At 44.0% G+C, this 17,944-nt stretch overlaps 1 protein-coding gene across 1 annotated transcript; it reads left to right on the plus strand.

Moving 5' to 3' along the window:
• Positions 1–775: 775 nt before the first annotated feature.
• On the plus strand, positions 776–17,743 carry zmp:0000000529 (WD repeat-containing protein 20). The gene is made up of 4 exons (XM_012868262.3): positions 776–1,521; positions 5,222–5,404; positions 11,475–12,881; positions 16,959–17,743. Exons 1-4 carry the CDS (start codon positions 1,126–1,128, stop codon positions 17,004–17,006), a joined length of 2,034 nt encoding a protein of 677 aa, XP_012723716.2. The 5' UTR covers positions 776–1,125; the 3' UTR covers positions 17,007–17,743.
• Positions 17,744–17,944: the final 201 nt, after the last annotated feature.

Raw genomic sequence — 17,944 nt, forward strand, 5'->3', positions numbered from 1 at the left:
AAACTGGTCAGAGTAAAAAAAGGGGACCTTGTTAAATGCAGTGCAATTATAATCTAATTAAATAAAAGTTGTTTTCTTGGGTGTTCTGATGTATGAAATCAGCAAACAGCTCCTTAATTTTCAAGGAAAACTTGTAAGGAAAACACGGGTTGCCTACAGTAAAATGTGTCTTTTTTTTATTATTATTATTTAACCCCATCCAATGATAGCCCTGCAGTAACTTTGAACGCCAACCCGTGTTGCTAATTTGGTTAGTTTTCTACTGTAGAGCTGCCTCCATCATAGATCGCACCCACCCCCAACATGGACTATTCACACATACCTTCTGGCCTGACAGTACAGAAGTGTGGGATGCTTTTGTGAGTTCGGCTCTCCTCCCCCCCTGCTGATTCCTCAGGCAATGGCCCTATTTACAATTGAACAAGGGATGCTAATTTGAGCCACCAGAGTCGTCAGTTTGGACTCAGGGTCTTTTGACCCTCTTTCGGGACTTCAGGGGAGAGGTCGAAAACCCTGGTAATGCTAGTGTTAACAGAGTGAGTTTAATTAAATGCAATATTTGCATTCCCTTTGGAAGGAGTAGAACATCCAAAACAATAACCCGGAATAAAACGTTTAAACACCAATAAAGTGCTCCAATCCTTGTACCTTTTGTGGATTTTGAGCCCAGCCGTTCCTTAGGTGCTCGGGTCCGGTAAATGAAGCTGACCCAGCCTGGATGTTTTCTCCTCACCCACCCCGCCCTCCCCCCGCCCGGACCGCCGACGCAGTGCCAGGCCCGGCCAGCAGCAGCAGCAGCAGCAGCAGCAGACACACCGGCTCACGCACTCTGCGCGCAGCGGACGATCGGAGGCAGAGACCGGCCGAGGATGATGCTTGCCCCGGCTCAGAGAAGCTGCCTCCGCGCGGTTGGGCAGCGGGCAGCTCGGCTGTAGGATGCGGCGGATCGGACCGGGTGTGCTTGAGCGAGCCTGGCTGCGCTCGGCTGCTCCTGCTGCTCTTCTCCGTCAGTCCTGATTCGGTTCTAGTTCTTTTATTTCCATCGGGCAGTGTTGTTGTTTTTTTATTATTATTATTTCCAGGTCAGAATCAGTGTTTCCTGTGTGCGGCTCGTTTGCGCTGAAAATGGCCGGAGATGGCGGCGCTCTGAAGGATATCAATGAGATTAAATCCCAGTTCCGGACCAGAGAGGGCTTCTACAAGCTGCTCACCCTCTCCGACTCGCAGCAGCGGGGCGGCCTGCCGCGCGGCCCGACCGGCGCAGCCACGCTGGGGCCCGGGGCAGGACCCGGACCGATCCCCGGAGCAGGGGTCGGGCTGCTGCAGGGGCCCGGGGCCGCCGCCGCCGCAGCCTCCTCCTCCTCCAACGCGGCGGCCAACTCCTCCCCGGCGGGCTTCCTGCCGCCGGTCCGGGTGTCCATGGTGAAGCTGCAGCCCGAGGACCCGAGCGAGGACTCGGAGCGCGTGTGCTTCAACATCGGCAGGGAGCTGTACTTCTACACCTACACCAACATCAAGAAGGTGAGCCTCCTCTGCCTCATAGCCCAGCCTGCTAAGCGGCTCCCAGCCTGGCTCCATCACCTTGCTGTCACGGGGCCTCCCCAGGATGAGGGCTGCTAAAATGGATGCAGCGCGTCAGGGGACCCTGCAGGAGGGCCACGGTGGTGATGCTGGAGGAGCAGGGGAGCGACCAGAGGGGCTCCGGCAGCCCCGGCTCACCTGCTGGCTGCAGCTGGATCCAGAAGGCTGCAGATGGGGCCCTGAAAGCTGAAACATCCACCAGCTCGTTTGCTGCTGATCTCACAGAAAAAGGCGTCTAAATGTTGACATTTTTTCTTTTTTGAGCTTGAGCAACATAATTCATCGCTGTGAATCTTCATTCTGATTAAAGCAGATTAATCTGGAGCATTTTCAGCTATCACCCCTATTTGTATTTTTATTTTAATCAGCATTCATGTGTCTGCAATCTTTACTATCAGCCGGATCTGTTTTGTTTGTTCTAGAAGTCCTTCTTGAGCCTTTAATCCTAGATTGCGGTGTAGAGTATCCACCCCCTTATAAATGTCTTCTATTTTTATATTTTTTTTTTGTCACATTTAAAGTATTCCAGATAATCAAACAGTCAGAGAACCTGAGTAGATACAAAAAGCAGCTTTCAAGTGAAGGTTTCACTTATCAAGGGGACCCTAACCGGCCCCTAAATGAAAAGTTAATCCTCCTCTAAGCTTAATGTCTGCTTGTGGCATCTTTAGTCTGCAATCTAGCCGTTGTGATATCTGGCCCATTCTCTTTTTCTTTTTATTTCAGTCACAATGGAAGATTTTCCAACATGTCAAGCCACGTTATTTCTGTCTGATTTAAATCCGGACTTTGACTGGACCACTATGAACCTTGATTTAGGTTTTCGAGCTGTTTTGTGGTGGACTTCCCAGTGTGCCTTGGATCGTAATCCTCAGGTTTACGTCACGAACCGTGATGTAACCGCGTTGGATATTTTTCTTTAGGAGCAGAATCAATGGTTCTGTCACTTACAGCAAGTCGCCCAGGTCCTAAAGCAGCCACACACCATCACACTACCACCACCATGCTTCACTATAGCTATGATGATCTTTTTCTGGAGTCTTGTGAGTTTCAAAATCGGATGTTATCGGGACACACATACCCCAAAAAGGTCCACTTTTGTCTCGTCAGACAGTTTTTTTTTGGTAACAGTGAAACAGGCCTTTTTGTTCTTTGGGTCAGTGGTGGTTCTGGCATGGAGGCCATTTTTTGTCCGGTCCTTACCTTGAGGCAGGCGGGGGGGGGGGGGGGGGGTGGTTCTTGGTTCTGCTGTGACCTCCTGGATGAGTTGTCCATAACCTCTAGGAGTAGTTTGGGTTGGTAGGCCTCTCCTGGGAAGGGTTTCCTAATTTCTTCACCCAATGGAGTTATAAACTCTTCCTTTTCTAACTTCCTTTCACAGCTAGCTGTGCTGTGGAGCTAAAACTGGATTGTATGTAAACAGGGACAAGTAGAGATTATTTTTTTAGTTGTTTTTTTTGTTTGTATCTTTGAAACATCCCTAAGTTCATTGCTGCCGTTTGCTTAAAGCAGAGGTGTCCAAAGTGTGGTCTGGGGGCCATTTGTGGCCCTTGAAATGATTTTGCTTGGCCCCTAACCACAATTCAAGAATGGTAACAATTTCACCAACAAAAAAGCAAATGAATAATGACCCAGTAAATTAGAAAATATTCCAACAGTGCCAGGCCCTTTTTATGTTTTTGATCTATAATCATACTGTATTGTTGAAATCAAATTTAATTTTTGAGATAGCAGGTAAACAAAAATCACAATAAACCTATCTATGCACATTTTTTTTATTTAATGAAGTTACTGGTCCGCTTCTCTTACTGGCTTCCATGTTTGCAGACTGCTGCTCTTTTGTCAAGATAAAATACCAAAAGCCTCTGTTTTGGTAACCCTGGGAACTCTCATATGATTGGCTCAGGAACCAGGAAATAAACACGGGCTACACTTATTGGTGTTTAAACGTTTTATTCCGGGTATCTCTAGGTTTGAAAGGAGAAAAACTTGACCAAGACATTGTTGATGGAGAGGACCGATTGTTTTTAGGGAATGTTACTTCCTTCCCAGGTGAGAAATGAGAATGATTTAGTTTGATTTTACAGTCAATTTCTTACTTATTGCTCCTTTAAATGAGTTTCTCAGCTTTCACTGCCGGTCCTGGCAGTCCTGCCCAACACCAGCTGCTGTGCTCTCAGGGCCGGAAGTTGGAAAATCAAAGATGTGAAGCTGTTATACTGATCCCTATCATTTAATCTTACAAAGATGTTTCCTCTGACTGGAAATGCAATTAAAGTTTTTGGAGCTTCCAGAGTCCTGATTTGAATCCAAATGAAGGCAGCTGAAGATGAGGGTGATGGCAAAGACGCCTCCAGAGCTCAACGATGAATCTAAAAGAAGTCTAGCTGCTGTGATGGCATTAAAGATTTTTCCACTGACTACTGAGATTCCCTCTTCAGGGTTTTTTGTGCAGCTCCTCAGTACAATCGGCCATGAAGCTGCCCTGGCATTGGGTTCAAGAAGATCCAACCACTTTCAGAGCAGCTTGAAGGTGTTCTTGTGTTCGGCACCTTCTCAGTTAATTTAGATGTTGGACTGACTTCACCGTTGACGGGGAACTGGTGTTCCAGCAGTTTACAGTTCAGGGTAGTCTTGACCCCTGTTGGTTCCTGAGTGTCCGTCCATCTCCAGCAGGTACCGAGAGGCGGGATAGACCCTGGACAGGCCATTGGTCCTTCACAGGGCCACAGAGGACAGACAACCATTCACACACACTCTCTTACCTAAGGGTATTTTAAACAGACTCATTTAGCTAACAGTCATACTCTTGGACTTTCGGAGGGACACACACATGCATGGTGAGAACATACAAGCTCCACCCAGATAGACCCAAGGCAGGGATTTGAACCCAGGACTTTCTTGCTGAAAGGCAACAACTGTTGACTTATGCTGTGGCCTTGCTCCTGAACCTCCTAACCAATTTCTGCTCATCTGAGGGGGGGAGGCTCTTTGAGTTGAATCTTAGACACACACTGCAAAAACATGTCTAAAAATAAGTAAAGTTTTCTTGAAATAAGGTGTAATTGTCCTTGATTTGAGCAGCAAGTTTAAATAATCTGCCAATTGAATAAGATTTTTGCACTTAAAATAGGAACAAGTCATCTCTATCATCTTATTTCAAGAGTATTTTATCTAATTATCTTAATTTAGGTGTAAAATAGTAATTTGATTTATTTATTTACCTGTTCAATTTAAGGACAAATACACTAATTTCAAGAAATTTGAACTTATTTTTAATTTGGTTTTTGCAGTGTAGTTGGGTGTTCTACCATAACAAAGATCCAGAAACTCACCAACTCTGGTTATGGAACGATCAAAGCAGGCTAGCATTACGCTACCAGAATAGCTTTCCTAAATTATCTGTTATAAATTGATTTATTATGCGTAGAAGCCAGGTTGCTGCCGGGAAACAGCTTTTCAATCCTGACAAGAAGATTGGTCCAATATCCAGTCACGATTATACTAGAAGCTGCCAAAACGTGCCGCTGAAGTGCAAATTGCTAAGAAGCTCAAAGTGAAACCTGAAACTGCTGGTAACGTCTCTGACCCTGAGCACAGTTTCGTGCTCACAGATCTCTCTCCGCTCTGCTCTCTGCAGGCCGTGGACCTCAGTAAACCCATAGACAAGAGGATCTACAAGGGGACGCAGCCGACGTGTCACGACTTCAACCAGTACTCGGCCACGGCGGAGAGCGTGGCACTGATCGTTGGTTTCTCAGCCGGCCAGGTCCAGTACCTCGACCCGATCAAGAAGGAAACCAGCAAGCTCTTCAATGAGGAGGTAGGATTTCTGTCGCATTTATTCAGTTTTAGAGGACATGGCAGAGGCCATTCTTGTAGTTCAGGGGTCAGCAACATTTCCAACCCGCAGAGCCATTTATGCCCTTGGTCCAGCTAAACAAATTTTGTTTAGAGCCACAAAAGTTACACATCTCTTGTTCTCAAGAGCTTGTTTTTATAGTGTACTATAGGACATTTGTTTAATTTTTTTTAAATTAAAGATCAACGTTTTTTATTACTCAACCAACAGTATTTTTATGTTTAGGTTTAATACATTTTCTTCATTTTTATAGTAAATGGCATCAAAATTATGAAAAAGCAAGTCGTTTGCAACATATTGACAAAAACATACTTCATTTAGCTTTAGTAAAATATTCTATACACCATTAGTTTCTATCTTTCAGGACATGTTATGCATATATTGCAGAAATAATGCATGCTAAAGCTAGCAATTTTAAATTACCTTTACATTTAGAAACATTGACCAATTTTTTCCCCCTGCATTTTTGGTCAAAGTTTTAAAGAGCCAAAGCTGAAGGTGTAAAGAGCCGCACGCAGCTCTGGAGCCACAGGTTGCAGACCCGTGTTCTAGTTACTCCGCTGTGGTGGACAGATAGCTTTTCGTTTATTAAATATTTTACTGTCTAATAAGAAATAAAATAAAAACCTCTTCAAATATTCCTCTGAAAAGTGGTACACTTCTTTAAAAAGCCTGCATGCCATCAGTTGTAGCAGATTTCTTCGGCACAAGCCTGTTTTCATGTAGAAGATACCAGGACCTGGCCTTTTACCAGGTTCTAAAATTATTAAAAAACAACTTCAAGTGAATAAAATCATACGGAAGATTCCACCTCCATCATCGTTTATAAAAAGATCGACCTTGGTAGAGCCTGTGATCCAGTGGCCTCTCAGTTAGGATCAGCCTCTCACGTTGTTATGGAGCCCGTCTGAATCAAGCTTCAGCTGTCAGACGGATGGTCTCACATTTGACTAGAAGACTTTGGTCCACAGAGGAGTTCCTGGTCGACTCAATGGTCCTGTGGCTGAAAAACAAGCCCAGATCATCATCCCTGCACCTCTGTACTCACAGCGGTGTGTAGAGCAGTCAAAAATGGTACTTAGATAAGAGTAGCACTACTTCAACATATTTTTTCTTAAGTGAAAGTAAAAAGAAGCCAACCAAGAAATTGCTCAAGTAAGAGTGAAAAAGTATTCGGTAGAAACGTTACTCATAACATCTGATTTAAGATTTGAAAATGACGTGATCGGAGAGGGAGAAATTTAAAGTACAAATTCAGGTTTTTTAAAGACTAAAATAAAAACAATATACAAAAAATACCAAATTCAGGCAGGAGTAACACTTTTATGATTTTTTCCCCCCAACATTACATCAATGAAACCAATACTTTACAGCTGTTAATATACACTCACCGGCCACTTTATTAGATACACCTCTCCAACTGCTCGTTAATGCCTATTTCTAATCAGCCAATCACATGGCAGCAACTCAGTGCATTTAGGCATGTAGACGTGGTCGAGACGAGCTGCTGCAGTTCAAACCGAGCGTCAGAATGGGAAAGAAAGGTGATTTAAGGGACTTTGAACGTGGCATTGGTTGTTGGTGCCAGGCGGGCTGGTCTGAGTATTTCAGAATTTGCTGATCTACTGGGATTTTCACCCACAACCATCTCTCGGGTTTACAGAGAACAGTTCGAAAAAGAGAGAATATCCAGTGAGCAGCAAATGCCTTGTTGATGCCAGAGGTCAGAGAATGGTCAGACTGGTTGGAGCTGATAGGAAGGCAGCAGTAACTCAAATAACCACTCGTTACAACCAAGGTCTGCAGAACAGAGTCTCTGAACGTACAACACGTCAAACCTTGAGGCGGATGGGCTACAGCAGCAGAAGACCACACCGGGTTCTGCTGCTGTCAGCTAAGAACAGGAAACCAAGGCTATAATTAACACAGGATCACCAAAACTGGACAATAAAGGATTGGAAACACGTTTTCTGGTCTGATGAGACTCAATTTCTGCTGCCACATTCGGATTGTAGGGTCAGAATCATGAAAGCATCCACAAAAAAGTTAAAAACAAAGCAACTGGACTTGTTTTCCGTAGTTGAAGACGTTTCACTTCCTCTCTAGGAAGCTTTCTCAATTCAAAAAGTCTGGAGTAATGTGTAGTACCAAGCTTTATACTACTGTCCAAACAAAGGCCTTGTAATGGCTTAGATAACATGCAAATTCAACAGAAACAGGTCCACCCCTTAGTAATGGGCGGTTGTTAAAGCCATTAAGCCAGCAGATTGGACCGAAACTGGTCCACTCCTCTGTAATGAGGAGTCGTTAGGGTCGTTATTGGCCTGGCTTAAAGGAACAATGTTTTGATCACCCGAATGAGGGTGAGAGTTAAGGTGATGATTGGCCGGAATTAATCCTATAGCTGTTTTGTAAGTTTTTGAGAGTTGGAACCTAAGGCCTCCAGAGGAGGTTCAATCTGCAGCATTATTGACTTTTCGGTTCAATCTGCTGCATTAATGACTTTAACGACTGCCCATTACTAAGGGGTGGAAACGCTTGGTACTGGTACTGCACATTACTCCAAACCTTTTGAATTGAGAAAGCTTCCTGGAGAGGAAGCAAAACGTCTTCAACTACAGAAAACAAGTCCAGTTGCTTTGTTTTTAACTTTTTTTTGGAATGACCATGACCTGGATGACTGAGAATCTTCACCAGCACATGGATCCATCCTGCCTTGTATCAGTGGTTCAGACTGGTGGTGAAATGGTGTGGGGGATATTTTCAGACTTTGGGCCCCTTAGTACCAGTTGAACACAGCCTACCTGAGTATTGCTGACCATGTCCATCCCTTTATGAACACAGTGAACCATCTTCTGATGGCTGCTTCCAGCAGGATAACACGTCATGTCATAAAGCAGGAATCATCTCAGACTGGGTTCTTGAGCAGAACAATGAGTTCAATGACCTCAAACAGCCTCCACAGTCACCAGATCTCCAGCAGAGCACCTTTGGGATGTGGAGGAACAGGAGATTTGCATCATGGATGTGCAGCCGAATAATCTGCAGCATCTGCGTAAAGGCAAATGGGGTCCAACCTGGTACTAGCAAGGTGTACCTGATAAAGCTGCAGTGAGTGTATATACAGTATGTTAGAACAGTGGAAAGTAATAAGAATATCTAATTTTTTACTGTACGTTCACTTGAGCTCCGAGTGGCTCAATGAGCTCAGCAGAAAATAGCATTTAAACAACAAAGCTTGTGTACTAAGTAGAAGTCTCACTTTAACATAATCTGTAGGTGTGTGTCTCTGGTGCAATTTGTGGTTAAAACATGTCTGTTCATTATTCACTAAAGTTAGTCAGGGTGGATAAAGTAGCCAGAGATTTTACTCGAGTAAGAGTAGCCATATTTATCCATAATATTACATAAGTAAAAGTAAAAAAATACAATGCAGTAAAATAAAAGGTACAGCATACTCTACCGTTGGTATGAGGTGTTTGTGTTGATGTGCGGTGTTGGGTTTTATCCACGTATGATGCTGTGAATTATGATCTTACATTCCTGCCCTGATGACGTTATTCTAAACTCTGGTGGTTTATATTTGACTTTGCGTTTATCAACCTAAGCCACGCTGCCAAATTCTCATTAGATAGGAGAGGTTTTCTTCTTCCACTTTTCTAAAAACAATCTCTCTGACTGAGTTTACTCACCTGAGGCCTGGGGAGTCTGAGATGGAGCTCCTGGGTTTGTTGTCATTTCTCTGAGCCTTGCACCGTCTCACTTTGGATCTGATATTGCAGAAACTATTTTAAAGACTGTACATATAACGGTAGACAATGTAAACAGTATCTTGCTTGTTAATGTGGGAAAAAGAAATAATGACAATTGTACAAAAATGTGGAAAGAAGAAATCAATGAACTGTGAAGGGTTAGACGTGAAAAAAAAAAACATAATTTAATCTGTTTTAGAACCATTTATTTATATCTGTATTTGTCATTAACAGGAACGTTTCCAGAAAGAATTAATTGAGCAAGACTGGTACTTCCTTACGAAAAGGGAGATAAACAGGTTTTTTCTAATTATAGGCCTGTATCATTACTGCAACAATTTTTTAAACTTTTAGAAAAGGTATTTGGTTAGATTTACACAAAAAAAAAATGTATTAAACAATAGTCAGTATGGTTTCAGGACAAATCATTCAACTACACTGGCAATAATTGGAATTAACCCTAAAAATATTGCAAAAAGACATGAAATTATTTTTTAAGTGTTTTTATAGATTTACAAAAGCCATTTGATGTAATAAATCACTCAAGGCTAATATGAAATTAGAGGGATCACTCATAAATGGACCACAAGTTCAGATAAATTTATACAGAAATAGACCTATGTGACAGAAGATGGGGGTTCTGCCAGGCTCAATACTTGGACCAATTTTATTCATATTATTATTGAATGATTTCACAAAAGCATCACATGTATTACAAAGTATTTTATTTGCGGATGGTACATTGTTTTATTCAAGAAATAATATTTACAAAGTAATGGAAGTAGTACATAAATAACTAAAGTTTTAATTGCTTTTATCTAAACAAATTAGCTCTCAATATAAAAAAAAATATATAATATTCAGTGACAAACAAAAAGACAATATGAAAACATGGGATGGAGATACTAAGGGTCAAAGAAACAAAATTTGTAGGAGTTAAAAGTTTTTTTTTTTTTTTTTTTTTTTTTTTTTTTTACAGTTATACAGTTTTGACACCCTGCAGCTTCTCAATTTAGCTTTATTTCTGTGTAGATTTATATGTTATTTGTGTGAGGGACCAGACTCAAACAAGGACAAAAAAATGTTCAAAGTAGGAAAGAATTCAATTTAATTCTTCCAAAAATAGTAAACAAAACAAAGACTTAACGTAAGAATAAATCAAAGAATAAATAACAAATTTGGGCCCAAGTTAACTGAGGTCAACTGAACTCTAACTCAACACAAACAAAACTGACCTTCCAAAAAAGAACAAAAGGCTGCTTAAATAGGGATGGAGTAACCCAAGTCTACCACATGAGGGAGGCACAACATAACAAAAGAACAAATAAATACAAAATTAACTAAAACAATTTATGAAACAAATAAAGCAAAACTAACTCTTACTTAGCAGAAACAATAATAGATGAATATTTAAGTGACAAATTAACTAATTAACAACTTGAAACAAGTCTCCCCTGTCAGTCTTTCAAACAAACAAATGGTATGCTCCAGGTTTCCTCCTCCAGCTGGTTTGTATCTAGCCTCGTGAGACCATCCTGATCTCGCGAGCTTTAAAGGTTTCACTCGCAGATCAGTCTGGCTACTCTCCGTTAAAGAAAATTTGGAGCCGTTCACCAAACGAACGTCCAATCAGCGTTGGCTTTGAGGCGGGTTGAGGTGTGACGCAACGAGAAGCGCGACAGTTCAGTCTAAAGAACATGGCGGCTTCAGCCGATGAAACTAGCGTTAGCGCGGCTATTGAGCAAGTTTTATCGGAATTACAGAATATTTCTTTGCTGAGCTAACGAGCCTTTACCTGCAGCAGCAAGAGTAGCTTGGCTTGTGGTTGTGTTTTCGTCTTCGCTCGTAACAGAGCGACGACGAAGCATGTTGACGAGTACGTCATATGCTTCGTTGATCTGATTGGTTTATTTGGCCCGTCTATCACCAACATAGGCCAATCAGCTAACCAGTATTTTCGCCCCTTCCCAAAATTACTTCAACGGAAGGTTTCCAGATGGATATGCGGAGCAAATCTATCTGGCGGCGTCAGGTTAGTTTGTATCAGCAGCAGCTTAAACAAAAAACAAGTGTAAATAAACCATTCAGACAGTCATTAACCAAAGTGTGCACCCATTAGAAAATACCTGTCTAAATGAAATAACTCAAACTGTAGTATAATATAAAGAAAGAAAGAATACTAACACGATGTGGTGGTGGGAGAATCATCCACCACAATTTGTAATGATGTAATAAATAAAAAGTAAGGTATTTGTAATCTACTCCTTCCTGTGTTCCAGAGGTTGATAGACAAGTCCAAGGTGACGTGCCTGAAATGGCTCCCCAAGTCGGAGAACCTGTTCCTGGCCTCCCACGCCAGCGGCCACCTCTACCTTTACAACGTGGACCACCCCTGTGGAACAACCGCGCCGCAGTACTCGCTGCTGCGGCAGGGCGAGGGCTTCGCCGTCTACGCCTGCAAGAGCAAAACGCCGCGCAACCCTCTGCTGCGGTGGGCCGTGGGCGAGGGAGGCCTCAACGAGTTTGCGTTCTCCCCGGACGGCGTTCACGTGGCGTGCGTGGGCCAGGACGGCTGCCTGCGTGTCTTTCACTTTGACTCGATGGAGCTGCAGGGCGTGATGAAGAGCTACTTCGGCGGGCTTCTGTGCGTGTCCTGGAGCCCCGACGGGAAGTACCTGGCGACCGGCGGCGAGGACGACCTGGTCACCGTCTGGTCGTTCGCTGAGAGTCGAGTGGTGGCGAGGGGCCACGGCCACAAGTCCTGGGTCAACGTGGTGGCGTTTGATCCCTTCACGACTTCGCTGGAAGACGACGAGCCGATGGAGCTCAGCGGCAGCGAGGAAGACCTCCACCAGGGGGCGCAGAACAACTCCACGCACTTTGGTCGCGTTCGAACCAGCAGCACGTTGTCACGCCTCTCTCGGCACAGCTCTAAAGGCGGTGGCTCGCCGTCTGTCACCTACCGGTTCGGCTCGGTGGGGCAGGACACCCAGTTCTGTCTGTGGGACCTGACGGACGACGTGCTGTACCCCCGCCTGCCCCTGTCCCGCGCCTTCACTAACACTTTTGGGCCTTCCCTGCCCAATTCTGGCAGCGGGGGGGTCAACAGCAGCTCGGGTGGTGGAGGTAGCGGTGGGGTGGAGGGGCACCATCACCCACCGACCGCCAACACCGGCACCTCCAACCCGCCGACTCTTCCCTTACCGCTGCCTCGCTCCCTGTCCCGCTCCAACTCTCTGCCCCACCCGGCGGTGGCGAACGCCTCCAAGGGCCAGGGCGCCACCGAGGGCAGCGTGGGAGGCGGGGGAGGGGGAGGGAGCAGCAGCGCGGGGAACAGCACCCCGTTCAGCATCGGCCGCTTCGCCACGCTGTCCCTGCAGGAGCGCAAGTCGGACAAATCCGGGAGCGGCGGGGTGGAGAAGGAGCACAAGCGGTACCACAGCCTGGGCAACATCAGCAAGAGCAACGACAAGATCAACGTGGCCCCCAGGAGCAACCGGCTGGACGGCGCCAAGGTCCTGGGAACCACGCTGTGCCCCCGCATGCACGAGGTGCCGCTGCTGGAGCCGCTGGTCTGCAAGAAAATCGCACACGAGAGGCTGACCGTCCTGGTGTTCATGGACGACTGCATCATCACGGCCTGCCAGGAGGGCCTGATCTGCACCTGGGCACGGCCGGGGAAAGCGGTACGAGGCTCAGATTCTACCGAGCGATACGTCTAAAAACCTGAAACCGAATATGTGTTCACAGGTCTTAAACTCCTGTCCTCAGGGCCTGGTGTCCTTTCTCTTTCACACCTTTATCCGATGACGGAATGAGCAACCAAACCTCGTTATCAGAAACATCTAAAAGTCAAAGAATGTCCCCCTGAGGACTCGGGTTTGAGCTCCAGAGCTGTGGAGGATTTCAGTTCAATTCAATTCAATTTTATTCATATACCGCCAATTCATGAAACATGTCATTTCAAGGCACTTTACAAAGTCAAGTTCAATCATATTATACAGATTGGGTCAGGTTGGTCAAAAATTTTCCTATATAAGGAAACCAGTTGATTGCATCAAAGTCCCGACAAGCAGCATTCACTCCTGGAGAAGCGTAGAGCTACAGGGAGAGTCGTCTGCATTGTCCATGGCTTTGCAGCAATCCCTCATACTGAGCAAGCATGAAGCGACAGTGGGAAGAAAAACTCCCCATTAACGGGAAGGAAAACCTCCGGCAGAACCGGGCTCAGTATGAACGGTCATCTGCCTCGACCGACTGGGGTTACAGTCTATTTAAGTAAATAGATTGTTAAAAGCCACACGTTTGTTCCTCTCCTCGGTTTGTTGTATTATAGGCAGTGTTGTAGTCAAGTCACTATGCCTCGAGTCCGAGTCCAGGTTCGAGTCTCCAGTGTTCAAGTCCGAGTCAAGTCCACTACTTATCCGAGTCAAGTCCGAGTCGAGTCACTATTTATCAAGTCGAGTCCAAGTTCCGCAGTGAAAATTAACATTCGTTGTAGGAACATGCCGTGACGTGGGATGTATGACATGAAGCAGTAGCATTCCATTGCACTAATAATTTAGATATTAAAATCATACACCAAATAATATTCTAATGACATATTAAAATTATAGCCTAATGATATAAAAAAAAAGTCTTTTTCTCAATTTCCGAGTCAGAATGATCTGAATGTAGGAGTCCGAGTCCAAGTTCGAGTCATCAGTGCTCAAGTCCAAGTCAAGTCACGAGTCTCTAAATTTAGCTAATGACTCAGACTCGAGTTTGAGTCTCGGACTCGTGTACTACAACACTGATATTAGGCAACCTGTAAAAGGAAAATGGTTTCCTCCAGCATCCTGGGATGCTTCTAATGTATGGAAACCACTTGGCTGAAGCAGAAAGCCCCCAAACAGTGGTACTTGGTACCTGAGGCACTTCAGGGCTCTTATTGCCCAACTAATAATTGTTTTGCCCATCTCACCCTGAGTCAGTTTTATCAAAACAAGTAGAGCACATGGGGGGTCGTGTCAAAGCTGGTCTCCACAAACATCTCTAGGACTAAAATAAATCAAAGGGATGAGAGGGAACCAGCTGGAGGCGCCATATTCTGGTCCCACCACTTCAACGTCTCTTCTGATTAATGTTTTTAGGGAAATATTTTCCGTCGCACCCTGACCCAACCCCGACCCTAGCCTCTTCTCCAATGATTCAGCACAGCTCCGAAGATTCATCTGGTTAATGCACAACGTTCTTTCTCCTTGTAACAACGAAAGTTTTCACTAATGTGCCTTGGATGATAAACGACGTAATTAACAGTTTAGAATAATTCTGTTTCAGTCTGCACGTTGGGATTTCTCACTTATCTAAGGCTTTCTAAAACATAGCATTAAATTTCTCTTTTTATTATATTTTTTTGCAAATAAAAGAAACTGCTTTTAAAGCCGTTTTCACAAATCCAGCTGTCCAAGTCCAGAGAGAGTTGCTATCCTGCAGTTTTTGGATGCTCTCCTGGTCCAACACATCTGAATCAGATAAACTGAATTTCCTCTTCAGCGGTCAGCCATTCAGCTCTGCAGACGCCCCGTGACGAGACATTGATTATATTCAGGTGTGCTGGAGAGCAGGACAGTAGCTCTATTCAATAAAAATTTATTTATATAGCGCCGATTCACAACACGTCATCTCAAGGCTCTTTCCAAAGTCAGACTCCATCAGATCCTCCAGGTTGGTGAGAAAGTTTCCTCTCTAAGGAAACCCAGCAGGTTGCATCAAGTCTCTCCAAGCAGCATTCACTCCTCCTGAAAGAGCGTAGAGCCACAGTGGACAGTCGTCTGCATTGTTGATGGCTTTGCAGCAATCCCTCATACTGAGCATGCATGAAGCGACAGTGGAGAGGAAAACTCCCCTTTAACAGGGAGGAGAACCTCCAGCAGAACCAGAACCAGAACCAGGCTCAGTGTGAACGCTCATCTGCCTCGACCCACTGGAGGTTATAGAAGACAGAGCAGAGACACAGAAAGCACAGAAGCTCACATTGATCCAGGAGTACTTTCAATGTTAGATGGTAATAGAGGATGATCTGCCTCCCCTGATGATGTCACAGCTAACAGAACGCAAGACCAGGTGTACCTTCTATGAAGAGATAAATTAACAAAAAGTTAAAAGATGAAATACAAATAACAAATAATGCAGATTGGAGAACAGTAGGAGAACTCAGCAGAGTGAGAGAAATAGACCCTGATGTCCTCCAGCAGCCTAAGCCTATAGCAGCATAACTATAGAGATAGCTCAGGGTAACATGATCCACTCTGACTATAAACTTTGTCAAAAAGGAAAGTTTTAAGATTAGTCTTAAAAGTAGACGGGGTGTCTGCCTCATGGACCAAAACTGGGAGTTGGTTCCACAGGAGAGGAGCCTGATAGCTAAAGGATCTGCCTCCCATTCTACTTTTAGAGACTCTAGGAACCACCAGCAGACCTGCAGTCTGAGAGCGAAGTGCTCTGTTAGGAACCTACGGGGTAATCGGAGCTCTCTCCAGGTCTGGACTTGGGAATCACAGCTGCAGAAGAACCCACTTCAGCCGTGACCAGTCCAGGGTGTAGACAGTGCAACAGTTGTCTAGTTTATACCTGAACCCTAGTGTCATTGACCCCATCAAAAACTTGTAGTGCACTGCCATTTATTCCCACAGATTTTACACTGTGAACGCCACGATGGGTGGGGTGGCTCTAATTCCTGTTGATTGGACATGTAAATAAGAGTCGTTATTAAACGGGGACAATCATTCAGGTTTGGTCTATAAAAACTGAATTTCTTGTTATTGTTTCCGCCCCGCCTGTCTTTTAAGCCTGACTTATGCTTGACGCATCCGTGAGGTCCGTGCAGCCATATTACATGATTTTGGCTCCTACGCCCCACTGCGCTGTTAAAAGTTTCCGTTCCGCACACCTAGGAGAATTCATAACTACAAGGACAGTCCGTGCATAAAAACATGGTGGATGAGCAAGAGCTCCTGCTGCCGGAGACTCGTAAATATAGACATCTTTATGATTCAGCCCATAGATATCACCATGATCAACCGTGTAGTACGTTTGGCGTAGGAGCTCAACACTGCCATCTAGAGTGTAGGAGAATAGTGCTACTTCGGAGGAAAAGCCGCTCGGAGCAGAAATTCTGCAGTCGCCCCTGCAAATTCCCCTGCTCTGGGAGCAACTTGTTTTGATGCTGTCTTTTTTAATGCAAAGTGCATTAATTTTGCACATTGCATTTAATTAAAAAAAAAATTTTCTCTTCCAAAAATAGCTTTAAATTTTTTATGCTTTTGTCTTTTTTACCTATAGTACTTTGATATCTTTTGATGGAAAGTGCAGTATAAATTAAATGTATTATTATTATTATTATTATTATTATTATTATTATTATTATTATTATTATGATGATGACCCAAATATAATAGAAAAATATCTATTCAACTACATACATTTTTTCTGCACTCCTCTAGACTCCTAGTGCCCAACAAAATATATTTAAGGGCTGAAAAAGTGGATATATTTCATGATATGTCCCCTTTAAAGTGGAGGTGCAGGTTAACCATGTCAGTACTGATGACGCTACCTTTGACCTGCATCAAAGTCTAAGAAAGAGGCAAAAAAATAATAATAATCTAATCAAATTGTCTCCTCTGTGCTTTTATTTATAGTTGTCCAGTTGTTCATTTAGCTCAGATTTGAGCTGGCTGCAGATACTGTGGTCTAATTCCTGTTTTCTGTCTCTTACCCAGAACCTGACAGCGCAGAACGGGAACTCTCCAAGTGGGACGGTGGTATAGCTGAAGGAGAAGCTTTGCATTCATCCCTCTCTCTCTCTCCATCCTCCTTCTCTTCAGTTCACCTTTGTATTCTCCTTTCAAAGCCACCTTCCACTTTCGGGGCCAACAACCAGAACCAAAGCGCCCCTCACCCCTCTACCACTGCAGTATTAAACCCTCGGTGCGTCTCTGCGCTCGCTGAAACTCAAAGGTGGAAAACTGCTCATGAAGCCTGAAGCCTGAAACTCTGACGCAGATTCCTGGACTTTCTTCATTCATAATTTCATATTTGTTCCTGTTTTGATGTTGAAGTTACAAGTTGGTGTTGGAGAGACAGGGTTTTTCAGAGCAGTTGTGAGCAGCTAGTATCTTACCTGCAGCAGACGGGAGTCAGAGCGATCACAAGTTGAAAGATCTGGGAGAAACTGCCAAGGGAGCAGATAATGAGAGCAGGAACCAACTAAACATTTCCTGAAATCTGCCTGAATTTATGTTTCACTTATTTCAAATGTGGATAAAACTGATATAAACTGTATTAGTTTTGAATTAGAGCTGCTGAAGTTAACACATTTCATGTTGCAGACATGACGTTTTACTTCATAGGTACTTTAGCTCCCCGTAGAGAGATGGAAGCCGTTGCCTATTACCAAGCGTGCAGAGGATGTCTCTGGTGTTATTGTTATCTCACACTGCAAAAACGGACCTAAAAATAAGTAAAATGTTCTTAAAATTTGTGTTTTTCTCTTAGTTTTGAGCAGGTAAATAAGATTATCTGCCAATGGAATGAGTATTCTGACCCCTAAAATATGATAATTAGACATCTCGCACTTGAAATAAGATGATGGAGATGAGATGGTCCTATTTTAAATGCAAAAATCGTATTCCATTGGCAGATAATCTTATTTACCCACTCAAATCAAGGACTGATACACTCATTTTAAGAAAATTGTACTTATTTT

The sequence above is a fragment of the Fundulus heteroclitus genome, chromosome 18 (assembly GCF_011125445.2).
Source record: "Fundulus heteroclitus isolate FHET01 chromosome 18, MU-UCD_Fhet_4.1, whole genome shotgun sequence".
Classification (NCBI taxonomy): domain Eukaryota; kingdom Metazoa; phylum Chordata; class Actinopteri; order Cyprinodontiformes; family Fundulidae; genus Fundulus; species Fundulus heteroclitus.

What these genes read in the sequence shown, in the direction of transcription:
- zmp:0000000529 (XM_012868262.3), top strand. Translation starts at nt 1,126, where the DNA reads ATGGCCGGAGATGGCGGCGCTCTGAAGGATATCAATGAGATTAAATCC. An exon ending in GCAAGCTCTTCAATGAGGAG is followed by an intron (nt 5,405 to 11,474) that starts GTAGGATTTCTG and finishes CCTGTGTTCCAG; the next exon opens with AGGTTGATAGACAAGTCCAA. An exon ending in GGGCACGGCCGGGGAAAGCG is followed by an intron (nt 12,882 to 16,958) that starts GTACGAGGCTCA and finishes TCTCTTACCCAG; the next exon opens with AACCTGACAGCGCAGAACGG.